Here is a 22,903-nt window from a genome sequence, read left to right on the forward strand (position 1 = left end):
TTTCAGCTGAGAAAAAAATAACTACAATCATGGCTTTAGAAAAATTATCCGACCCCACTAGGTACTCGGTATGTATTTACAAACTGGACTGATGAAAACACTTAGGTGGGAAGATAGATGAAGGAGGAAGACGGGGTAAGACACTGTTAAGGATCAGCCAGGGGGTGGTGGGGTGGGAGCTAGGCTCAAGAGGGAGGGGACATATGTATGCCTATGTCTGACTCACACTGGTTTGTTACTAAAGCTAATATATAATACATGGAAGAAAGTAAATCCGTAAGCATGTGAACAGTGAGACTGACTAACCAGAGGGAAGGAAAAATTAACTTTTATGGGAAAGCAGGATGCTGATAAACAAAACTGTTCAAAGCATGGTCCAAAGCCTTCTTGGGATGGACCACTTCACTCCAGAGAAGATGCATGTTTCACAGTCTGAGAGCAAGGAAAACCATTTCTGGGATGAGGAAAAAATGGCAGGATGTAACAACATTCAGCTTCAGCCTTGAATTTCAGCCAAATCTTCTACTTGGCAGTGGCTCTGAAAGGCTGAATAGATGGATGCCTCCTCAGACTCATCCCTGACATCCCTGGGCCAGGGCATGGCCAGTGGTCTCAGGAGTATGTGTGTGTTTCTATCACATCCAATCACCATCATGACCTCAGAGACACAAACAAGCTGTGTCACCTAGATTAATCGCTAACATCTGAATATTCACTGTAGCTAACAAGGAAGGTTTGTTCCTGCAATATAATATCAAAATTTTTAAATTTGACTGATGAAATGTTAAATATTATAATTGTGACAGTAATTTAAAATGCTGATTAAATTTTCATATCTCTTCTTATGTCCCAGAAATTCATTCTATGGTGAAGATGTTCGGCCCCAGCCTTATATTGATAAGCTGATTTACATTCTGTTATTCACCTACAATGTGTAATGCCTCTATATTAATTAGCATGCTGTGACATAAGATGCTATTTAGCATCCTTTAAAACACTCATTTTCATAGGCAACAATGATAAAATGGGAAATGTCAGATTTCTGAAATAAACCCAGAGCCCTAATGTATTCTATTTCCACAAAGGAGGAACACTTTTTGTTTTCTACCCACATCTGACCAAAAGACCTATGAATCAAGGGACTTCCCTCCTTTACTGTCCTCTACTACCACTCCCCAAACACAGCTTCTCAGATTATAACTTCCCATTCTCCCTCCCATCTCAGTAACGATAAAAGGAAAGCCCAAGGCCTCTACTCTTATGGTGGGTGACAAGGGAATGTCAAATGATCAAAGGTCCTCTGGGAACACAGAAGACATATGTCCACAGTGGACAGAGACTCAGAGAACAACAGGTGAGTCATCCCAGTGCAACTCTAACCACAAACCCCTCCTGAAGCCACCATGCCCCACAGCATTACCAAGTCCCACCACCTCTGGGAAAACAGCCTGTACTGGCCAGAGGGCTCCTTCTCCCTGAGCTGTTTACATGAACAGTGCCATTTGCTAAGCTCCAGCTGCCACTCATGACAAGAGCCATAATTCATTTTCTGAGGTCGGGGCTTTGGGTTAATGCAGAGATTTAGGTTAGCAGTTTGGAAAAAGACTTCTCTGCTTAGCTGATGCTTTCCTTCCCCAGGGAAGGAAGATCAAGAGAATTTTTCCACCTTGCTTTCCCTTTTTCTGACTCTTTTTCTGTCTTGGCGAATCAGAGTTTTCTAGCTAAACTTCTTTTTTAGGGAAATAGGGACAAAAAACAAAGACACAAAGTTAACTGAGGCTAGAAATATTTGTAATGCTCCAGTAAGTAAAAGTACCCAGAGACTGACTTGCCAGGAGTCAGTGTGTGAGGAGGTGTCAGGAAGTTGGGAGACGTGAACAAGATCGGGCCAGATTTTAGACCCATAAGCTTCCTACCCAGAGAGAACCAACCAGTGGCCCAACTCCTCTATGTTCAGAGATTGTCTAGGAAAAGTACTGTAACATCAATATAAAACGATGAGCAAACACAACTTGAACTACTGATGAGGAAAGATCGCACAGGGTGATTTCAGAGAAGCAATCTGTGATTACAAGAGAAACGCCCTTATGAAATTCTAGTGTGATACATTACAAAACTGGGGGGGAAAAAAGAGAAAATGAAGGTTCAAATTGATAAGTTTCTGTTTATAACCCCCCGTTTGGAATTTCTGCCTCAAAAGAGCTTAGAAGGCTTCAACTTGCTAAGCACCAAGGAAAACAAAAGGCATTGTCTTTCTCACTAAAAGTGTGGCCCTGAGAATCTGCCGCACAGCCACCAACAAGGGCCAGGCTAGGAGAGGCTCAAACACCCCACATTTCCCCAGTCAAGTCATAATATACACTAAAGGAATCCATCCTTTGCCTTCCCCCGACTCTACATCTGTTTCAAAGTGTTACGTGAAAGAGAAAACTTGAGAGTTCTGAACACCAGTGCAGCGGGTCAGAACTAAGCTACAGGATCACAAACTTTTTCTCTCTCTCCATCTTCAGAGCTCAGAGTTCAGGCCCTGCGGGGGATCCCCGTGTAACACCTGATGGCCCAGCTCAAGCGCACAACTCCTCCAGTCGGTATTTTAATAGTGGCAGGAGCTGGCGTCAGGAGCATCTGCAGGGAGCCACAAGGAGAGGAAACACCAGCCTCATAGCTACAACGCCCCGAGGTTGGACAAGCTCAAGGAGGAGAGAAGAAAGGCTTCCACGGGAGATGGTATTTCCCAGATCCACTCAGACAGCTTACCTTGGTACAAGGTGGTTGAACTTGTAAGAACTGAAGACCTCTTGGATCTTTCCTTCTACTTTTGCCTGGTAAGGATGTAGCAGACGGGAGAGAGAAAACAAAAGCAGGTAAGACTTTCATCAACTTTTTGTTCCTCTTGCTACAAATGCCTACTGGCTAGAGTTCCTCGGTGTGGCTTGGAGCCTAACAGCATGATATGACTGCGTGTAGGAGCTCTGCAGGATGACAGGTGTGGGACAAGGACAGAAAGAATGATCTGAACCACGTTAACATCACAACCCACTTCTCCAGTAAACTAATCCATAATATCCAAACTAATGGCGGTTCTGTGGTTTGGCATCCCGACACCAGCTACTCGGAGATAAAGACAGATCCCCTTTGCTTGAAAGATCTGTTTTCGCCTGCTCTATGAAGTTGTCTAGGTGTTCGTTAACTGGTCATTCTCAAATACTCAATTTCTGCCAAGGGTCCTCCTTCTTACTGTCAGATTTAATAATTTAAATACAGATTGAACAGTATTAAAATTCCTGAAGGGAATTACAAGAATATCGATCGTGGAGACACCAAAGAAACAGCACATCTGGTCATTAGACCTGTGTCACACAGCAACTCCACAGTCCCATAAAACGGAGAATCTCAGAAAGTCAAGTCACAAAGGAAATGAGATGACCCCTCTCCTCTGAAGACCACAGCATGATGTAAGGAAAGAGCACAGTAGTGCCGGAAGGGACTGACCAGCAGGACACAGGGTTTCACCTTCCCAGCCATCCTTGCTTTGTGAGGCCAGTCCTTGCTGAGATTACAAGATACGGAATAATGTCCTCTCGCGGCTGTTGTTCAGTTTCTAAGCTGTGTCCGACTCTTTGCGACCCCAAGGACTGCAGCACGCCAGGTTTTCCTGTCCTTCACTATCTCCCACAGTTTGCTCAAATTCATGTCCACTGAGTCAGTGATGCTATCTAACCATCTTGGGAAATATAAAAAATGCATTATTTAATATTTCTGAAACACCCACTGAAGTTAGAGGTTCGAGCTCTTTTGACAAGTGTGCAAGAATCAAGATGAGGGGAGCAGTGATGTGTATCAGCTAAAATGGCAGCCAATCTAAAATTTGTTTATATTCGGTTTCAGGATATGCTTTGGTATTTGCCTTTGAACATGAGTTTGGGGGATTGTCTGGCTAAGAATTTACAATACTTCAAAAAACAGACTGAAGTCACTGCGAGATTGTCTCACGAGGAGTAAGAAAGTTGTCCCAGACTCCTCAGGATTCTTTCTCCCTGCCAGACACTGATATGGGACTAATGCAAAGCAGCAGACTCGGCGGAACACAGACTGTATGGCCAGTCATGCCTTCCCGGGTATATGCTGAACAAGATTTAAAAAAAAGAAAGAAACATATGTCAGGAAGATCATTACATACAAAGATTTGTGTACTATATACTGGGGGGTTGTTGTTTTGTTTTTTTATAATATACTGTTATAGTTCAAGCGAACTGATGAATTTTGAATAAAACAAAAAGCAAGTAGGAGGAAAACTCACTTCCTGTACCTAAACACAAATCAATTCACATCCATATGACTTAATAATATTCAGAGGCTAATGGATGAGCATTCTAACTGACACTTAAGACCCCCAGGAGGCAAAGCTTCCAGCCAAGAACTTCTTAGGGAAGTCCCACCATCAGTCACCATTTGGGCAACATAAGCAGCCAGGAACCAGGTGACGAAAACCGAGGTATTCCTAAAGTAAGACACCTGACAGAAACACAGGTATGTCATACCTGCAAAGAAGAAATTGCTTAAACCATTCCCAACATAGTCTCATTTCTCTTCTGGTTTCCTAATCACTCCTCTTCAGAATGAACAAGTGATAGTACAATGAAGTTAGTAACTGACTTGTGTCTGAAAATATACATTATAAATTTTAATAAATACAAGAGTATTTCAGATCAGCTGTTCATGATAATGAACAAATAATTCACTTTATTTTTTCTTAAGAATGGGTACGTTTTTCCAACAGTTTTATCAAGATATAACTCACATACCATTCAATGTACCCATTTAAAGTGTATTATTCAGAGGTTTTTACTATATTCACAGAGCTGCATATCATCACCATAATCAATTTTAGAACACTTTCACTACTCCAAAAAGAAACCCCACACCCCTAAGCAATCACCCCCAATCCTTCCAGCCCCTGTCAATCACTGATCTACTTTCTTTCACAATCCATTTAGCTATTCTGAGTATTTTATATAAATGGAATCAGTTGATGAGCATTTAGGTTGCTTCTACTTTTTGGCCATTATGAATAATGCTGCTATGAATATTCTTGTCCAAGTTTTTGGATGGATATATGTTTTCATATGTATATACCTAGTGAAACTTCCCAGGTGGCGCTAGTGGTAAAGAACCTCCCTGCCAATGCAGGAGACATAAGAGATATGCATTCAGTCCCTGGGATGGGAAGATCCCCTGGAGTATGAACTGGAAACCCACTGCAGTAATCTTGCCTGGAGAATCCCATGGACAGAGGAGCCTGGTGGGCCATAGTCCATAGGGTCACAAAAAGTCAGACACAACTGAAGTGACTTAGCATGCACGCATGCATGAAACTGAGAAGGACCCTTTGAGCCTCCTGGGCACAGGAGCCTTTCTCTGCCAGCACCCTTTACCCATTCCTTGTTTGTAGGGAACAGACACCAGCCTCCATGATCTTCCCTGATTTCCAAAGGGCAGATTCAAACAGTTGCTAATCAGGGAAGGGTGGGGATGCGGAGATAAGGGAGTGTTAGCCAGGAAAGGACGGTGCAGCCTGGGACAGGGTCCTGGTGCTGTCTCAGTTCAGTCCAGTTCAGTCACTCAGCCGTGTCTGACTCTTTGCAACCCCATGAACTACAGCACGCCAGCCTTCCCTGGCCTTCACCAACTCCTGAAGCTTGATCAAACTCATGTCAATTGAGTTGGTGATGCCATCCAACCATCTCGTCTTCTGTCATCCCCTTCTCCTCCTGCCTTCAATCTTTCCCAGCATCAGGGTCTTTAACAATGAGCTAGTTCTTCACATCAGGGGGCCAAAGGATTGGAGTTTCAGCTTTAGCATCAATCCTTTCAATGAATATTCAGGATTAATTTCCTTTAGGATTCACTGATCTCCTAGCTGAGAAAAGAAGAGAAGCTAAAGCCAAAGGAGAAAATGAAAGATATACCCATCTGAATGCAGAATCCCAAAGAACAGCAAAGAGAGATAAAAAAGCCTTCCTCAGTGATCAATGCAAAGAAATAGAGGAAAACAACAGGATGGAAAAGACTAGAGAACTCTTCAAGAAAATTAGACATACCAAGAGAACATTTCAAATAAAGATGGGCACAATAAAGGACAGGAACAGTATGGACCTAACAGAAGCAGAAGACATTAAGAAAAGGTGGCAAGAACACACAGAAGAACTACACAAAAAAGATCTTCATAACCCAGATAACTATGATGGTGTGATCACTCACCTAGAGCCAGACACCTTGGAGTCTGAAGTGAAGTGGGCCTTAGGAAGCATCACTACGAACAAAGCTAGTGGAGGTAATGGAATTCCAGCTGAGCTATTTCAAATCCTAAAACATGATGCTGTGAAAGCGCTACACTCAATATGTCAGCAAATCTGGAAAACTCAGCAGTGGCCACAGAACTGGAAAAGGTCAGTTTTCATTCCAATCCCAAAGAAAGGCAATGCCAAAGAATGCTCAAACTACCGCACAGTTGCACTCATCCCACACACCAGCAAAGTAATGCTTAAAATTCTCCAAGCTGGCTTCAACAGTACATGAACTGAGAACTTCCAGATGTTCAAGCTGGATTTAGAAAAGGCAGAGGAACCAGAGATCAAATTGCCAACATTTGTTGGATCATAGAAAAAGCAAGAGAGTTCCAGAAAAACATCTACTTCTGCTTTACTGACTATACCAAAGCCTTTGACTGTGTGGATCACAACAAATTGTGGAAAATTCTTGAAGAGATGGGAATACCACACCACCTTACCTGCCTCCTAAGAAATCTGTATGCATGTCAAGAAGCAACAGTTAGAACTGGACATGGAACAACAGACTGGTTCCAAATAGGAAAAGGAGTAGGTCAAGGCTGTATATTGTCACCCTTCTTTTTTACCTTATATACAGAGCACATCATGCAAAACGCCGGCCTGGAGGAAGCACAAGCTGGAATCAAGATTGCCGGGAGAAATATCAATAACCTCAGATATGCAGATGACACCTCCCTTATGGCAGAAAGCAAAGAGGAAGTGAAGAGTCTCTTGATGAAAATGGAAAAGGAGAGTGAAACGGCTGGCTTAAAACTCCACATTCAAAAAACTAAGATCATGGCATCCAGTCCCATCACTTCATAGCAAATAGATGGGGAAACAATGGAAACAGTGAGAGACTTTATTTTCTTGGCTCCAAAATCCCTACAGAAGGTGACTGCAGCCATGAAATTAAAAGACACTTGCTCCTTGGAAGAAAAGCTATGACCAACCTAGACAGCATATTCAAAAGCAGAGACATTACTTTGCCGACCAAGGTCCATCTAGTCAAAGCTACGGTTTTTCCAGTAGTCATGTATGGATGTGAAAGTTGGACAATAAAGAAAGCTGAGTGCCAAAGAACTGATGTTTTGAACTGTGATGTTGGAGAAGACTCTTAAGAGTCCCTTGAACTGCAAGGAGATCAAACCAGTCAATCCTAAAGGAAATCAGTCCTGAAATTGGAAGGACTGATGCTGAAGCTGAAACTCCAATCCTTTGGCCACCTGATGTGAAGAACTGACTCATCTGAAAGACCCTGATGCTGGGAAAGATTGAAGGCAGGAGGAGAAGGGGACGACAGAGGATGAGATGGTTGGATGTCATCACCGACTCAATGGACATGAGTTTGAGCAAGCTCCAGGAGTTGGTGATGGACAGGGCAATCCATGGGGTCTCAAAGAGTCAGATATGACTGAGATACTGAACTGAACTGAACCAATCTCCTTGCTGTCCAAGGGACTCTCAAGAGTCTTCTCCAACACAATTTAAAAGCATCAGTTCTTTGGCACTCAATCTTTATGGCCCAACTCTCATATCCATACATGACTTCTGGGAAAACCATAGCTTTGACTATATGGACCTTTGTCAGCAATGTGATGTTTCTGCTTTTTACTACACTTTCCAGGTTTGTCATAGCTTTTCCAAGGATTAAGCGTCTTTTAATTTCATGGCCACAGTCACCCCATGATCCACAGTGATTTTGGAGCTCAAGAAAATAAAATCTGTTTCCACTGTTTCCACTTTTTCCCCATCTATTTGCCATGAAGTGATGGCACCAGATGCCATGATCCTTTGAATGTTGAGTTTTAAGCCAGCTTTTTCACTCCCTTCTTTCACCCTCCTCAAGTGGCTCTTCAGTTCCTCTTCACTAGCTGCCATTAGAGTGTTATCATCTGCATTTCTGAGGTTGCTGATATTTGTCCCAGCAAACTTGATTCCAGCCTGTAATTCATCCAGCCCAGTATTATTTTCTACTTCACCCAAAACTCTGCCTCTGAGATTTGATTTGGCCCTAGTGCCCAGAGGACAAGTTTTGGGCATCACTAGGAGTGAAACTGCTGGATCGTATATTAATGTGTAATCATTTGAGGAACTGCCAGACTTTTCCACAGCAGTCATACCATTTTATATTCCCATCAGCAGCATATGAGAGTCCCAGTTTCTTCATATCCTCAGCAACATGCTATTATGTGTTTTTATCATAGCCATCCTAGTGTTTCTGAAGCAGTAAGTCACTATAGTTTTGAATGCCTTTCCCTGATGGCTAATGATATTAAGCATCTTTTCACAGGTTTATTGGACACTTGTAGATATTAGTTGGAGAAATGTCTATTCAGATCTTTCTTCATTTTTTAAACTGGGTTATTTGTCTTTTGTCAATGAACTGTAATAAATCTTTATGTATTCTAGATACAAGTTCCCTATCCTACTCCCATTCTGTGGGTTGTTTTTAGGAACTGGTGTATTTTTTAAGAGAAAACAATCCAATCACTTCAAAGCACAAAGTATGATTTTCAGAGTACAACTTTCAAAATAGTACTAGCAATAAGCCTACAGTTTTTTAAACAAATAGTAGTGGATTGATACAGAAACTAAAAACTAGTCATCTGAGGATGAGAAAATGAAAGTAATCGCCAAAGCATGCAACATCCCTTTCTGCTTCCCCTTCTCTGCCAGTGTCATCTGCCAGTGTTATATAAATCTGAGTAATTTTGTCACTGAGAAGACATAAGCATTCTTTCAATGTTCTGATTTGCATAGCAGAAGGAAAGGAAAAAAGCTAGTCGTATATAAAAGAGTTTCAATGGCAGGCCTGAGACTGCTATCCTTAGGAAGGCCTCCTTGAAAGATAGATCCTCGCTGGAGTCTGGGAGCCTAGAACATGCCAGGGTTCCCACCATTCCCAGAGTTGACAAGACTGGCTCACTGAGCCTAAACTGTATCAGCAAGGTAGTTTATGCTGAGTAGCTACTTTCCTTCTGGGAGCCTGGAATTATTCTAAAAAGAGGGTGCTGGTTTTAGTGACCAGGCACACTAAAAACCATGAGCAACAAGTCTCTAATGGGCTTCCCTGGCAGTTCTGCATGTGCGGTCACAGTTTGATACCGGAGAAATTAAACTCCTTCTCTGTGACTCCACTGGGAGAGGACTCTTAGAAACTTGTCCTAGTTTCCTGCAGACTTCGCCCCATGAGCCTTCTCCCTTGGCTGATTTGCTTTCTAGTCTTTTGCTATAATAAATCATCACCTTGAGTACAGCTATATTCTGAGTACTCTGAATCTTTGTGTAAGCAGAAAAGGTAGAGGTCCCCAGAGAAAGAAAATCAGACATGATTTTCCTGACATAAGAGAAGCCATTTTTGGCCTAAGCCAAAGCCATTCTGGGACCTAAGTCTGGCCACAATGCTTGCCCGTGAACAGGTCTTAGTAATCAATGATCTTAAGAGACCAAAGAATGCAGAAATTATCAGGCAAGAAAAATAACAGTAGCAAAGATAACACATCAGTTGTGAAAATTCCTAATTCTCTTTTAATGGAAAAGAGTAGCTCGAGGCCTCAACCACCAGATCTACTGAAACCAAAGGCTGACCATGCTGACCTTTACTGATCCTTCTGACTTTAATCAACTAAAGCTTGGACTCAAGCCTAATCGTGAATATGCATGTACCCTAGCTTAAAACTTTCCCAGCTTTGCTGTTAAGGGAGATACTGCCTTGGGAAAGATTCCCCAGTGTCCTCTCTATTTTTATTAATAAATATTTCCTGCTTCCAATCTTTGATTTGGCTGTGTCTTTTGGCCCAACATCCACCAAGAGGGAAACCCAGTTTTCAGGAACATTAGTAGTGCTCAAAATTCTCCAAGCCAGGCTTCAACAATTCGTGAACTGTGAACTTCCAGATGTTCAAGCTGGTTTTAGAAAAGGCAGAGGAACCAGAGATAAAATTGCCAACATCTGCTGGATCATCGAAAAAGCAAGAAGAGTTCCAGAAAAACATCTATTTCTTCTTCAGTGAATATGCCAAAGCATTTGACTGTGTGAATCACAACAAACTGTGGAAAATTCTGAAAGAGATGGGAATACCAGACCACCTGACTTACCTCATGAGAAATCTGTGTGCAGGTTAGGAAGCAACAGTTAGAACTGGACATGGAACAACAGACTGGTTCCAAATAGGAAAAGGAGTACTTCAAGGCTGTATATTGTCACTCTGCTTATTTAACTTCTATGCAGAGTACATCATGAGAAACGCTGGGCTGGGTGAAACACAAGCTGGAATCAAGATTGCCGGGAGAAATATCAATAACCTCAGATATGCAGATGACACCACCCTTATGGCAGAAAGTGAAAAACTAAAGAGCCTCTTGATGAAAGTGAAAGAGGAAAGTGAAAAAGTTGGCTTAAAGCTCACCATTCAGAAAACTAAGATCATGGCATCTGGTCCCATCACTTCATGGCAAATAGATGGGGCAACAGTGGCAGGCTTTATTTTTGGGGCTCCAAAATCACTGCAGATGGTGACTGCAGCCATGAAATTAAAAGATGCTTACTCCTTGGAAGGAATGTTATGATCAACCTAGACAGCATATTAAAAAACAGAGACATTACTTTGCCAACAAAGCTCCCTCTAGTCAAAGCTATGGTTTTTCCAGTAGTCATGTATGGATGTGAGAGTTGGACTATAAAGAAAGCGGAGCACCAAAGAATTGATGCTTTTGAACTGTGATGTTGGAGAAGACTCTTGAGAGTCCCTTGGACTGCAGGGAGATCCAATCCAAAAGGAAATCAGTCCTGAATATTAACTGGAAGGACTGATGTTGAAGCCGAAACTCCAATACTTTGGCCAACTGGTGCGAAGAACTGACTCGTTTGAAAAGACCCTGATGCTAGGAAAGATTGAAGGCAGGAAGAGAAGGGGACAACAGAGGATGAGATAGTTGGATGGCATCACCGACTCAATGGACATGAGTTTGAATAAACTCTGGGAGTTGGTGATGGACAGGGAGGCCTAGTGTGCTGCAGTCCATAGGGTCGCAATGAGTTGGACACGACTGAGTGACTGAACCGAACTGAACTGAACTAGTAGTGAATCAGTGAATCTAAGAGTGGTCTTGGGGGCCTCCAAACATTAGTAAAATTAGAAATTTAGCCTTTGGGACAGAATTAAGAAAAGCAGTCACAACTGCATAGTGTCTATAGAACAAGAATTATAATTAAATTCCTTTTTAAAATTTTATCAAAATTCTCACTTTAAATATAGGAGAATTGAGGGTAACTATTTAAAAAGAAAGTTACCTAAATCATGAAGAACTCTAACACTGTTTAGCTCTCAAGTCAGAATTAGGAAGGAAGGGAGTAAGGAAGAAAGGAAGGAAGGTTCAGCTTCAATATAGAGATGCTAAAGCATGTCCCCTTTCCCTGGCCTTTCATTTCATCTTGAATTTTATCTTGAATTTCCATGTCTCCTTTTTATCTCAAAGCAAGAGACTATTCTGTTCTAGTTAATCTCTCCTTTCGGTAGCTAGGCAAGGCAGCTACCAACTGGCTACAACACAAAAGGTATTAAGAGCCCTACAGTAAAAGATAGTTTTCTCTTGTGTAAACAGCAAAAAGCCCATAGGTTCATTTTCCTTGAGGGCAAAGGACACAGTTTGTGACCACGTTAATGAAAGTGATTTGGCTCTCTTCAGAGGAGGATGACATCGGAAAGCATCTGTTTCAGAAACACTGCTACATGAAATGTTACAAGAAAGGTCATCAGGATTAGTCATAAGAAAATTCAATTCCCAAAGGATTAGCTCTTCAAAAATTTTAAACAACCTGAAATAAAGCATCTTTGATTGGCTCCAGATTCAAAACATACCAGAAAGCTATAAAAAGAATCTTGAGAAATTGGGGAAACTGAAAAACAAATGTGAACATTAGACGGTATTAAAGACTTATTTTTAATCTTCTTAGTTCAGTTGCTCAGTTGTGTCCAACTCTTTGCGACCCCATGGACTGCAGCATACCAGGCCTCCCTATCCATCACCAACTCCCGGAGTTTACTCAAACTCATGTCCCCTTCTTTTCTCACCTTCAATCTTTCCCAGCATCAGGGTCTTTTCAAACGAGTCAGCTCTTCGCATCAGGTGACAAAAGTATTGGAGCTTCAGCTACAAATCAGTCCTTCCAACAAATATTCAGGACTGATTTCCCTTAGGATGGATTGGTTTGATCTCCTCGCACTCCAAGGGACTCTCAAGAGTCTTCTCCAACATCACAGTTCAAAAGCATCAATTCTTTGGAAAAACGATAGTTTTGACTAGACAGACTTTTGTTGGCAAAGTAATGTCTCTGCTTTTGAATATGCTGTCTAGGTTGGTCATAGCTTATCTTCCAAGGAGCAAGTGTCTTTTAATTTCATGGCTGCAATCACCATCTGTAGGGATTTTGGAGCCCAAGAAAATAAAGTCTCTCACTGTTTCCACTGTTTTCCCATCTATTTCCCATGAAGTGATGGGACCAGATGCCATGATCTTCGTTTTATGAATGTTGAATTTTAAGCCAAGTTTTTCACTCTCTTCTTTCACTTTCATCAGGAAGCTCTTTAGTTCTTCTTCACTTTCTGCCATAAGGGTGGTGTCATCTGCATATCTGAGATTATTGATATTTCTCCTGGCAATCTTGATTCCAGCTTGTGTTTCACCCAGCCCAGCGTTTCTCATGATGTACTCTGCATAGAAGTTAAATAAGCAGAGTGACAATATACAGCCTTGAAGTACTCCTTTCCCTATTTGGAACCAGTCTGTTGTTCCATGTCCAGTTCTAACTGTTGCTTCCTGACCTGCATACAGATTTCTCATGAGGCAGGTCAGGTGGTCTGGTATTCCCATCTCCTTCAGAATTTTCCACAGTTTGTTGTGATTGGAAGGACTGATGTTGAAGCTGAAGCTCCAATACTTTGGCTACCTGATGCGAAGAACTGACTCATTTGAAAAGATGCTGATTCTGGGAAAGATTGAGGGCAGGAGGAGAAGGGGACGACAGAGGATGAGATGGTTGGATGGCATCACTGACTCAATAGACATGGGTTTGGGTGGACTCCGGGAGTTGGTGATGGACAGGGAGGCCTGGCATGCTGCAGGTCACTGGGTCTCAAAGAGTCGGACACGATTGAGTGACTGAACTGAACTAACACAGTCAAAGGCTTTGGCATAGTCAATAAAACAGAGTAGATGTTTTTCTGGAACTCTCTGCTTTTTCGATGATCCAGCGGATGTTGGCAATTTGATCTCTGGTTCCTCTGTCTTTTCTAAATCCAGCTTGAACATCTGGAAGTTCACGGTTCATGTATTATTGAAGCCTGGCTTGCAGAATTCTGAGCATTACTTTGCTAGCGTGTGCAATGAGTGCAACTGTGCAGTAGCTTGAACTTTCTTTGGCATTGCCTTTCTTTGGGATTGGAATGAAAACTGACTTTTTCCAGTCCTGTGGCCACTGCTGAGTTTTCCAAATTTGCTGGTGTATTGAGTCCAGCATTTTCACAGCATCATCTTTTAGGATTTGAAATAGCACAACTGGAATTCCATCACCTCCACTAGCTTTGTTCGTAGTGATGCTTTCTAAGGCCCACTCGACTTCGCACTTCAGGATGTCTGATCACTAGGTGAGTGACCATACCATCGTGATTATCTGATTATTAATCTTCTTAGATGTAATTTTATTGTCTTTATGTAGAATGTTATTCTTAAGAGATGCATGCTTTATTGTTTAGTGGTTAACTGTCAAAATAACTTCATCTTCTTTCCAAATCCAGGGGAAAAAACAGTCATATACATATAGTCTCATACACACACACACACACACGCACACACGCACACACCATGTAAACATACAGACACAACCCCTAAAGGAAAACTTGTGTCCTGGTTGGATGATCCATTATTGGGTTATCTCTACTAGGTTATCTCTAGTCTAGTTGTGAGACTAGACTATCTCACAACTCTGTAGAGATAGAAGTTAATTTGCAGAAAATTGACAGTAATGCAAATGGTTTCTGTCCACAGATATGCAAATTGTATCTAGTAAAGTGCAACTAACTATCACTCTATGACTATTGACCAGTTTTGCATCCATTTGCAAATCTATTTCCACATTCCTATCTGACTATAAATGTATGGCATGTTGAGATCTTATCTGAAGTTCTGGGTTCATCAGTCAAATAAAATCTTTGACAGGTGTTCATTTTATATCTGTATGAGTCATGATCTTATCTTTTAAAATTTATCCTTGAACAGTTTATGGGAGTCAGAGAAATTAGGTGGAAGGCAAACAAATACTATCAATTTTTCTGTATATTTGAAAAATTTTATAATAAGAAGTTAGAAATTATTAAGAATTAAAACAAAACACTTAATATCAAGCTTCTGGGCTTCCTGGTGGTGGTAGTGGTAAAGAACCCACCTGCCAATGCAGGAGACTGGGGTTTGATCCCTAGGTCAGGAAAATCCCCTGGAAGAGGGCAAGGCAACCCACTCCAATATTCTTGCCTGGAGACTCACATAAACCGTGGAGCCTGGAGGGCTATAGTCTACAGGGTGGCAAAGAGTTGGACACGACTGAAATGACTTAGCACACACGCACCAAAATTTCACCACAACTACTTTTTTGAAAAGTCAAACACATCTGCGCACACACACTGTAGATGTATTTATATGTATAGCAGTTAAATAGATGTTGAAATCAATTAGAGACCGCTTCTGTCGATTTAGAAGCAAATATTCTACACTGCAACACTGACAGAGACTATTGTTGTTGTGGTTCAGCCGCTCAGTCATGTCCAACTCTTTGCGACCCCATGGACTGCAGCATGCCAGACTTCCCTGTCCGTCACTATCTCCCGGAGTTTGCTCAAACTCATGTCCACTAAGTCAGTGATGCTATCCAACCATAGCATCCTCTGTTGTCCCCTTTCCCTCCTGCCTTCAATTTTTCCCAGCATCAGGGTCTTTTCCAATGAGTCAGCTCTTCACATCAGGTAGCCAAAGTACTAGAGTTTCAGCTTCAACATCAGTACTTCCAATGAATATTCAGAGTCGATCTCCTTTAGGATTGACTGATTTGATCTCCTTGCTGTCCAAGAGACTCTACTTAATGAAACTTTAATTATGCTCCTCTGAATTCTCCTCCCAATCAGGCCTTGACTTTTGTACTTCTGTGTCCATCTTTGCAGTATGAAAAGGCAAAAAGATAAGACACTGAAAGATGAACTCCCCAGGTCAGTAGGTGCCCAATATGCTACTGGAAAACAATGGAGAAATAACTACAGAAAGAATGAAGAGACAGAGCCAAAGCAAAAACAACACCCAGTTGTAGATGTGACTGGTGATGAAAGTAAAGTCTGGAAAGAACAATATTGCTTAGGAACCTGGAATATTAGGTCCATGAATCAAGGTAAATTGGAAGTGGTCAAACAGGAGATGGCAAGAGTGAACATCAACATTTTAGGAATCAGTGAACTAAAATGGACTGGAATGGGTGAATTTAACTCAGATGACCATTATATCTACTACTGTGGGCAAGAATCCCTTAGAAGAAATGGAGTAGCCATCATAGTCAACAAAAGAGTCCAAAATGCAGTATCGGATGCAATCTCAAAAACGAGAGAATGATCTCTGTTCGTTTCCAAGGCAAACCATTCAGTATCACAGTAATCCAAGTCTATGCCCAAACCAGTAATGCTGAAGAAGCTTAAGTTGAACGGTTCTATGAAGACCTACAACTTCTAAAACTAAAACCCAAAAAAGATGTCCTTTTCATTATAGGGGACTGCAATGCAAAAGTAGGAAGTCAAGAGATAACTGGAGTAACAGGCAAATTTGGTCTTGGAGTACAGAATGAAGCAGGGCAAAGGCTAACAGAGTTTTGCCAAGAGAATGCACTGGTCATAGCAAACACCCTCTTCCAACAACACAAGAGAAGACTCTTCACATGGACATCACCAGGTGGTCAATACTAAAATCAGATTGATTATATTCTTTGCAACCAAAGATGGAGAAGCGCTATACAGTCAGCAAAAACAAGACTGGGAGCTGACTGTGGCTCAGATCATGAACTCCTTATTACCAAATTCAGACTTAAATAGAAGAAAGTGGGGAAAACCACCAGACCATTCAAGTATGACTTAAATCAAATCCCTTATGACTATACAGTGGACATAACAAACAAATTCAAGGGATTAGATCTAATAGACAGAGTTCCTGAAGAACTATGGATGGAGGTTCGTGACATTGTACAGGAGGCAGTGATCAAGACCATCTGCAAGAAAAAAAAATGCAAAAAGGCAAAATGGTTGTCTGAGGAGGCCTTACAAATACTTGAGAAAAGAAGAGAAGCTAAAGGCAAAGGAGAAAAGGAAACATATACCCATCTGAATGGAGAGTTCCAAAGAATAGCAAGGAGAGATAAGAAAGCCTTCCTCAGTGATCAAAGCAAAGAAATAGAGGAAAACAATAGAATGGAAAAGACTAGAGAACTCTTCAAGAAAATTAGAGATACCAAGGGAACATTTCATGCAAAGATGGGCACAATAAAGGACAGAAATGGTACGGACCTAACAGAAGCAGAAGATATGAAGAAGAGGTGGCAAGAATACACAGAAGAACTACACAAAAAAGATCTTCATGACTCATAACCACGATGGTGTGATCACTCACCTAGAGCCAGACGTCCTGGAATGTGAAGTCAAGTGGGCCTTAGGACATATCACTACGTACGAAGCTAATGGAGGTGATGGAATTCCAGTTGAGCTATTTCAAATCCTAAAAGATGATGCTGTGAAAGTGCTGCATTCATATGCCAGCAAATCTGGAAAACTCAGCACAGGACTGGAAAAGGTCAGTTTTCATTCCAATCCCAAAGAAAGGCAATGCCAAAGAATGCTATCAACTCCCAATTTTCCTTGCTGTATTCAGACTTGAGCCCAATCTCTCTCCCCCACTGCAAAACACCATCATAGTAGTCCTCCTTGAATAAAGTCTTCTTTAACATGTGTCATGAATCATTTTTTCTTTAACAATACCCCTCCACATCCACTGGCAGAATGACTAAAGTTGAAAAGAGGGACAACACCAAATGTTGGCAAGGGTGTCAAGGAACCAGAGCCCTCACACTGCTGGTGAGAGGGTGACATGTACGATCACTCTGGAAAAGGCTAGTGGTTTCATTTAGAACTAAACATACACCTACCCTGTGATCCAACAATTCCACATGCAGGTTTTTAACCCATGAAAGCACATGATCGTAAAAAGACTTCTACGAGAATGTTTATAACAGCATTATTCATTATATCCAGAATCTGGCAACAGCCCAGTTGTCCGTCATTAGGAGAAAGGATTTAAAAAACCAACAATGGAAAAAAAAAAAAAAAACCAACAAGAGAAACCTTTAGAGCAAGTAGCTCAGAGGCAGTGCACCTGCAACCAAGCTGAGCTTGTTAAAAATATAAATTTTCAGGTCATAGATTTATCGAATCAGAAACTACTGGGATGGGGCCCACCCAGAGGATTCTTTTTAACAAGTCCTCCAGAGGATTCTGATGCATTCTTATGTTTGATAGATCAAAAAGGTTTTCTTTAATAGTCACAGCGGATTTCAGCTCAGAGGCTGATGCTTGAGTTGGACTCCAAATAGGACTTTCTTAATTTATAACTATCTTTTTTTTCAACTGCTCACCACACTTTTCTTCTTCTTAACTAGTAAAGGTTAAACAAAGGTGACAAGGTAAAACATTCCTCTGAACAAATATCCTAATACTTTGAGTACAAGATTCAGCGGGTGGTCAGAGAGTCTCTGTAATTAGCTGGCATTCCTCTCTATCAAGGCTGAGATCCTCTATGAATCCTTTATGAACCATGGGTTCTCAACCCTGGCTGCCTATTAGAAGAGCTTAAAAATACCAATGCCTGGGTCCCACCCCCAGGGGTTCTGTTTTAGTTGGTTGGGGGTACAACCCTGGAGGAGGGGATGGGGAGGCCAAAACTCCCCAGGTGATTCTAATGGTCAGCCAGGTTTGAGACCCACTGCCCTCACTGCCAATTCCTTTTTTAGAAAACCTTGTTTAAAAAAAAAAAAAAAGAAAACCTTGTTTTAACATCAGGTGTTCCAGAAGTAATGAAGGAAAATTAAGTTTAAATCATAAACAAAAATGAACACTAGGAAAGAGTTCCCAACGGCCACAGATCCACAGCTATGTTATCACTAGTAGCCCGCATCATTCAAAGGTCAGGCGCACAGCGTTACTGGGCTGTGCTGTTCAGGATGTCCTCTAGTAGCATCTTTTTTTTTTTTTTTTTTTGGCCATGCTGGGTCTTAGTTGTGTTTAGCTACTGCATGTGGAATCTACTTCCCTGACCAGGGATTGAACCTGCATTGGGCTCCCTGCATTGGGAGTACAGGGTCTTAGCAACGAGGCCACCAGGGAAGTCCCTTTAGCAGCATTTTTCATTAAAGAATTCCTAACAGCCCATGTACATATGAAAACTTGGTTTAAGGCAGAGATGGGAAAATCCAATATTAAAGGAAAAAACATGGACAGTAAGTGTTGCTAATAAAAACTGCCTTCCAACCTCACATCCTAAAAGTAAATAAGTAAAATCCATGTTGATTAAACTCAAACATGAAAAACTTGAGTCAAGTGATTAAAACAGCATATAGGAGAATATCTTTATACCAAACTATAAGGAAAAAGACAAAGAAGAGCATAAAAATAAGCAAGATTAAAGGCAAACAAGAGCCCAGGGGAAGATATTTGAAACGTATGTAAAAGATACTATTTTTCCCAAATTAAGACTGCTGACAACTAAGTCTCAGAGAGGGTGATGGCAAAATAGAACTCCACTAATTGCTCGCTCAGTTGTGTCCATCTCTTTGCGACCCCATGGACTGTAGCCTACCAGGCTCCATGGGATTTTCTAGGCAAGAGGACTGCAGTGGGTTGCCATTTCTTTCTCCAGGAGATCTTCCCGATCCAGGGGTGGAACCTGGGTCTCCCGCACTGTAGGCAGACGTTTTACTGTCTGGGCCAGCAGGGAAGTCCCACTAATTGTAGTACACCACTAATTAATGCTTAAATTGCTAGAGGGCAACACGGTAGCAGGTAATAACACTGAAAGGACACAGACCCTACAACCCAGCAATTCTAACTCTGCAATGGAGATATACCTAAAGAAACGCTTGTCTGCCCTCCCAAACCTCTTTAATGAACAACATAACTTAGTCCTAACAATACATCTCTCACTTTCTCCAGTCATGAGGCAACTGGTCACTTAGGATATGGCCAAAAGGGAACATAAGAGTTCAGAGTTAAGTCTACTCATTTGTCAAAAGTTTACCCCTGCTTCTGACAGGGCACAGGCTAAGTGTTTCTATGGACAGAATGGTTTTAAGTTTACTGAAGTCAGATTACACATATTGAGGAATCCCAGAATATGCCATCCCCAAACAGGCCTTTTTGGTATATAGATTATTTTAAGCTAAAGGCCACTGATAACCAGGAGATGAAGAAAAAGCTCTAAAAACAAGGCATTAAGTTTCCTTTTGTAAAGATGTCTCCCTCTCTATACCAGGGAGTGGAGGACTCCTAACAATTTTAATCAATGGAGAAGGAACTGACTTAAATCTGAATGGCAAACCTAACTAAACAACTCTTGTTTGCCATACTTTTCCTGGATCGTTCCCATGAGTTGTCTCCCCAGCCCCAAAGCCTAAAACCCTTTCTTTGTTTTAGCCTAAGGTGGCATACAAGGGCATGTAATTACCCTTTGGGTGACCCATCAATGGGTGTTCCCAGGTGTACATACACAATGCACATGTCAATAAATTTCTGTTTATTTTTCTCTTGTTAATTTGTTTTCGATCAGTCTAATTTACATGGCCCCATCTGGAGAATCTAAGCTGGGTACTGGAAAAGATTTTTTCCTTCCCTACTATATATTTAAATGGATGTACATCCACATGCAACTTTATATAATATGAACTATTAAATATGTGTGTGTGTGTGCCTAGTCTATGTACACGATATAAACTAATATGTGTATCAGTTTGTGGTTTTCAACAACCAAGAGACGATGTGAGAATCTAGGGGTCAGATGCAGTGACTGCCCCCAAGTCCCCAAGACACAGGTGCCATGGCAACACAAATGCAGATCTAGCCACCTGCCTGCATTCTCGACAGCTCTGTTTAAAAGACATCTCATGGGATTTTTCTAGAAGTTCAATCGGAAGCACAGAATAATTTCCATTCATAGCTGAGTGGTTAAAAAAAACAACAACTCATACATTTGGTACTTTCTCTTTCACAGCTTCTATCTAAAGCGAATCTCATGCTGCACCAACTTTCATAGCATAGATCATCACTTCCCTTCTCCCTACATCTCCCCCTCTCTCCCAGAGAAGGCCCATTCCAGAAAGCAGAGTTGCTGCCTGAGATTCATGCAAATGCTGCAGAAGTGGTAAAAGAACCACTAATAGATTAAATATAAGAAAAGGATTCATCCTAAAACAATTATCCCTCAGAAAAAACAAGTCACCTTATAAGAAAATACTTACAAAGTAACTCTTGCTGTGGGGAGTTCTTTCAATTCTTTATTTTGAATATGAACCAGTTAGGGTTGATACATCAGCCTAGAAGAACCTAAGTTAAGGTTGGTTTTGGCTGCCTACAGAGGTCACCTGATGGTATCAATGAAAGAAGACAAACACAGATTTAAATGCCTGGGGTTATGAGCTCACACTTTCATGTGCAAACGGCCACTGTAAACCCTTTCAAAGATCCCTTTAAAAAGTAATAAAGTGTTTAAATTGTGACGATCAAAGATATGCACCAACTGGACACATTGTAAAATAATAATAATTGTAACTTGTGATAAAATATTCAGTATCTTTTCCATATTCAAAAGGGATGTATCTAGAAAAACTAAAAGTGTGGCCTGCAAAAACATATTCATAGATCTAAGACGTAGCTCCAATGATAATAAAAACATTAAGGTCAAAGATGGATATGACGAATTTGAAGACAATGTTTTATGAATATGAGGAGGAGAAAGAACAAGATTTCTAAATTAGTGTGATTTTAATAACGTGATTTTAAATAGTTCAGTTCAGTTCAGTTCAGTCGCTCAGTCGTGTCTGACTCTTTGCGACCCCATGAATCGCAGCACGCCAGGCTTCCCTGTCCATCACCAACTCCTAAGAGTTCACTCAAACTCATGTCCATCGAGTCGGTGATGCCATCCAGCCATCTCATCCATAGATACCTAAATTTAAAATGTAAATCTTGTCAGTAGGCTTTTGGTTTGTTTTGTTGTTGTCCAGTTGATAAGTCGGGTCCAATTCTTGGCGACACCATCGACAGCAGCACGCCAGGCTTCCCTGTCCTTCACTATCTTCTGGAGTCTACTCAGACTCATGTCTCTTGTGTCAGTGATGCCATCCAGTCATCTCATACTCTGTCATCCCCTTCTCCTCCTGCCCTCAATCTTTCCCAGCCAGCATCAGGCTCTTTTCCAATGAGTTGGCTTATCCCATCAGGTGGCCAAAGTATTGGAGCTTCAGCTCCTACAAGTATGTGTACTTGTATATACTCCAAGTATACTCCAAAGTATACTCCAAGTATACTCCAAAAAGCACTTTAGGGAGCTTTTTAAAAGGAAAACTGGGAGATGTTGATATTTGCACTTTCTTATAGTTGAGTAACATGATATATGCTGAATTTCAATAAAATAAAATTGATTCACATAACTAGCCTACTAAGCATTTAACAAGCAAAGCTCTGGTCCCTTTTATCAGAAGCATAAAAAACTAGTTAGTCTGACCATATGTAGGAACTTGTTTCACTTCCATTTAATAATCTTTCAGAGACTAGAGCTTGAAACACGTCATCAGCAGCAGTTCAGGATTCATTCCTGGATTCCCAGTGCTCCCTCCTTCAGGATCTGCAGTGGTACAATGCCTGGCACTTGCAGCCAGCTCTCTGGCCTGGCTCTCTTCATCCCATTCTACCTTCCCCTCTTCCCCATCTACCATTAGATCAGCCCCTTCATCCATTGACCTAATTCCCTACCACAGCCAGACTGGTAAGACTTCCCTCTTTAGGGCTTCTCAAATTGGCATAGCTGCCCCTCAAACTCCATCTTTACAGCTCGACCCCATCCACATCCTCTATGAAGCTGTTCTGACTCCCTCAGCCCACAACAGATCAGCTTCCACTCCCTGAAACCTCATGCAACGCAGTCAGAATTAAGCACTTCATTATATGCTCTTGTGAGTCATTCTATGATTGCTTCAGGAGTATTCTTTTTTTTTTTTTTTCCTCTAAGAGAAAAGAATTCATCACCGACTCAATGCACATGAGTTTGCACAAACTCCAAGAGATGATGAAGGACAGGAAAGCTGTATATTGTCACCCTGCTTATTTAATTTATATGCAGAGTACATTATGAGAAACACTGGGCTGGATGAAGCACAAGCTGGAATCAAGATTGCCAGGAGAAACATTAATAACCTCAGATAGGCAGATGACACCACCCTTATG

General features: G+C 41.3%; 1 protein-coding gene across 1 annotated transcript in view; it reads right to left on the reverse strand.

Moving 5' to 3' along the window:
• FNTB (farnesyltransferase, CAAX box, subunit beta) overlaps positions 1-22,903 on the reverse strand; it is a 77,763-nt gene that overhangs the window by 42,228 nt on the left and 12,632 nt on the right. Inside the window, exon 2 of the mRNA XM_068966647.1 lies at positions 2,758-2,822. Coding sequence (XP_068822748.1) covers positions 2,758-2,822 — 65 coding nt within the window. The remainder of the gene's footprint in view (positions 1-2,757; positions 2,823-22,903) is intronic.

The sequence above is a fragment of the Capricornis sumatraensis genome, chromosome 2 (assembly GCF_032405125.1).
Source record: "Capricornis sumatraensis isolate serow.1 chromosome 2, serow.2, whole genome shotgun sequence".
Classification (NCBI taxonomy): domain Eukaryota; kingdom Metazoa; phylum Chordata; class Mammalia; order Artiodactyla; family Bovidae; genus Capricornis; species Capricornis sumatraensis.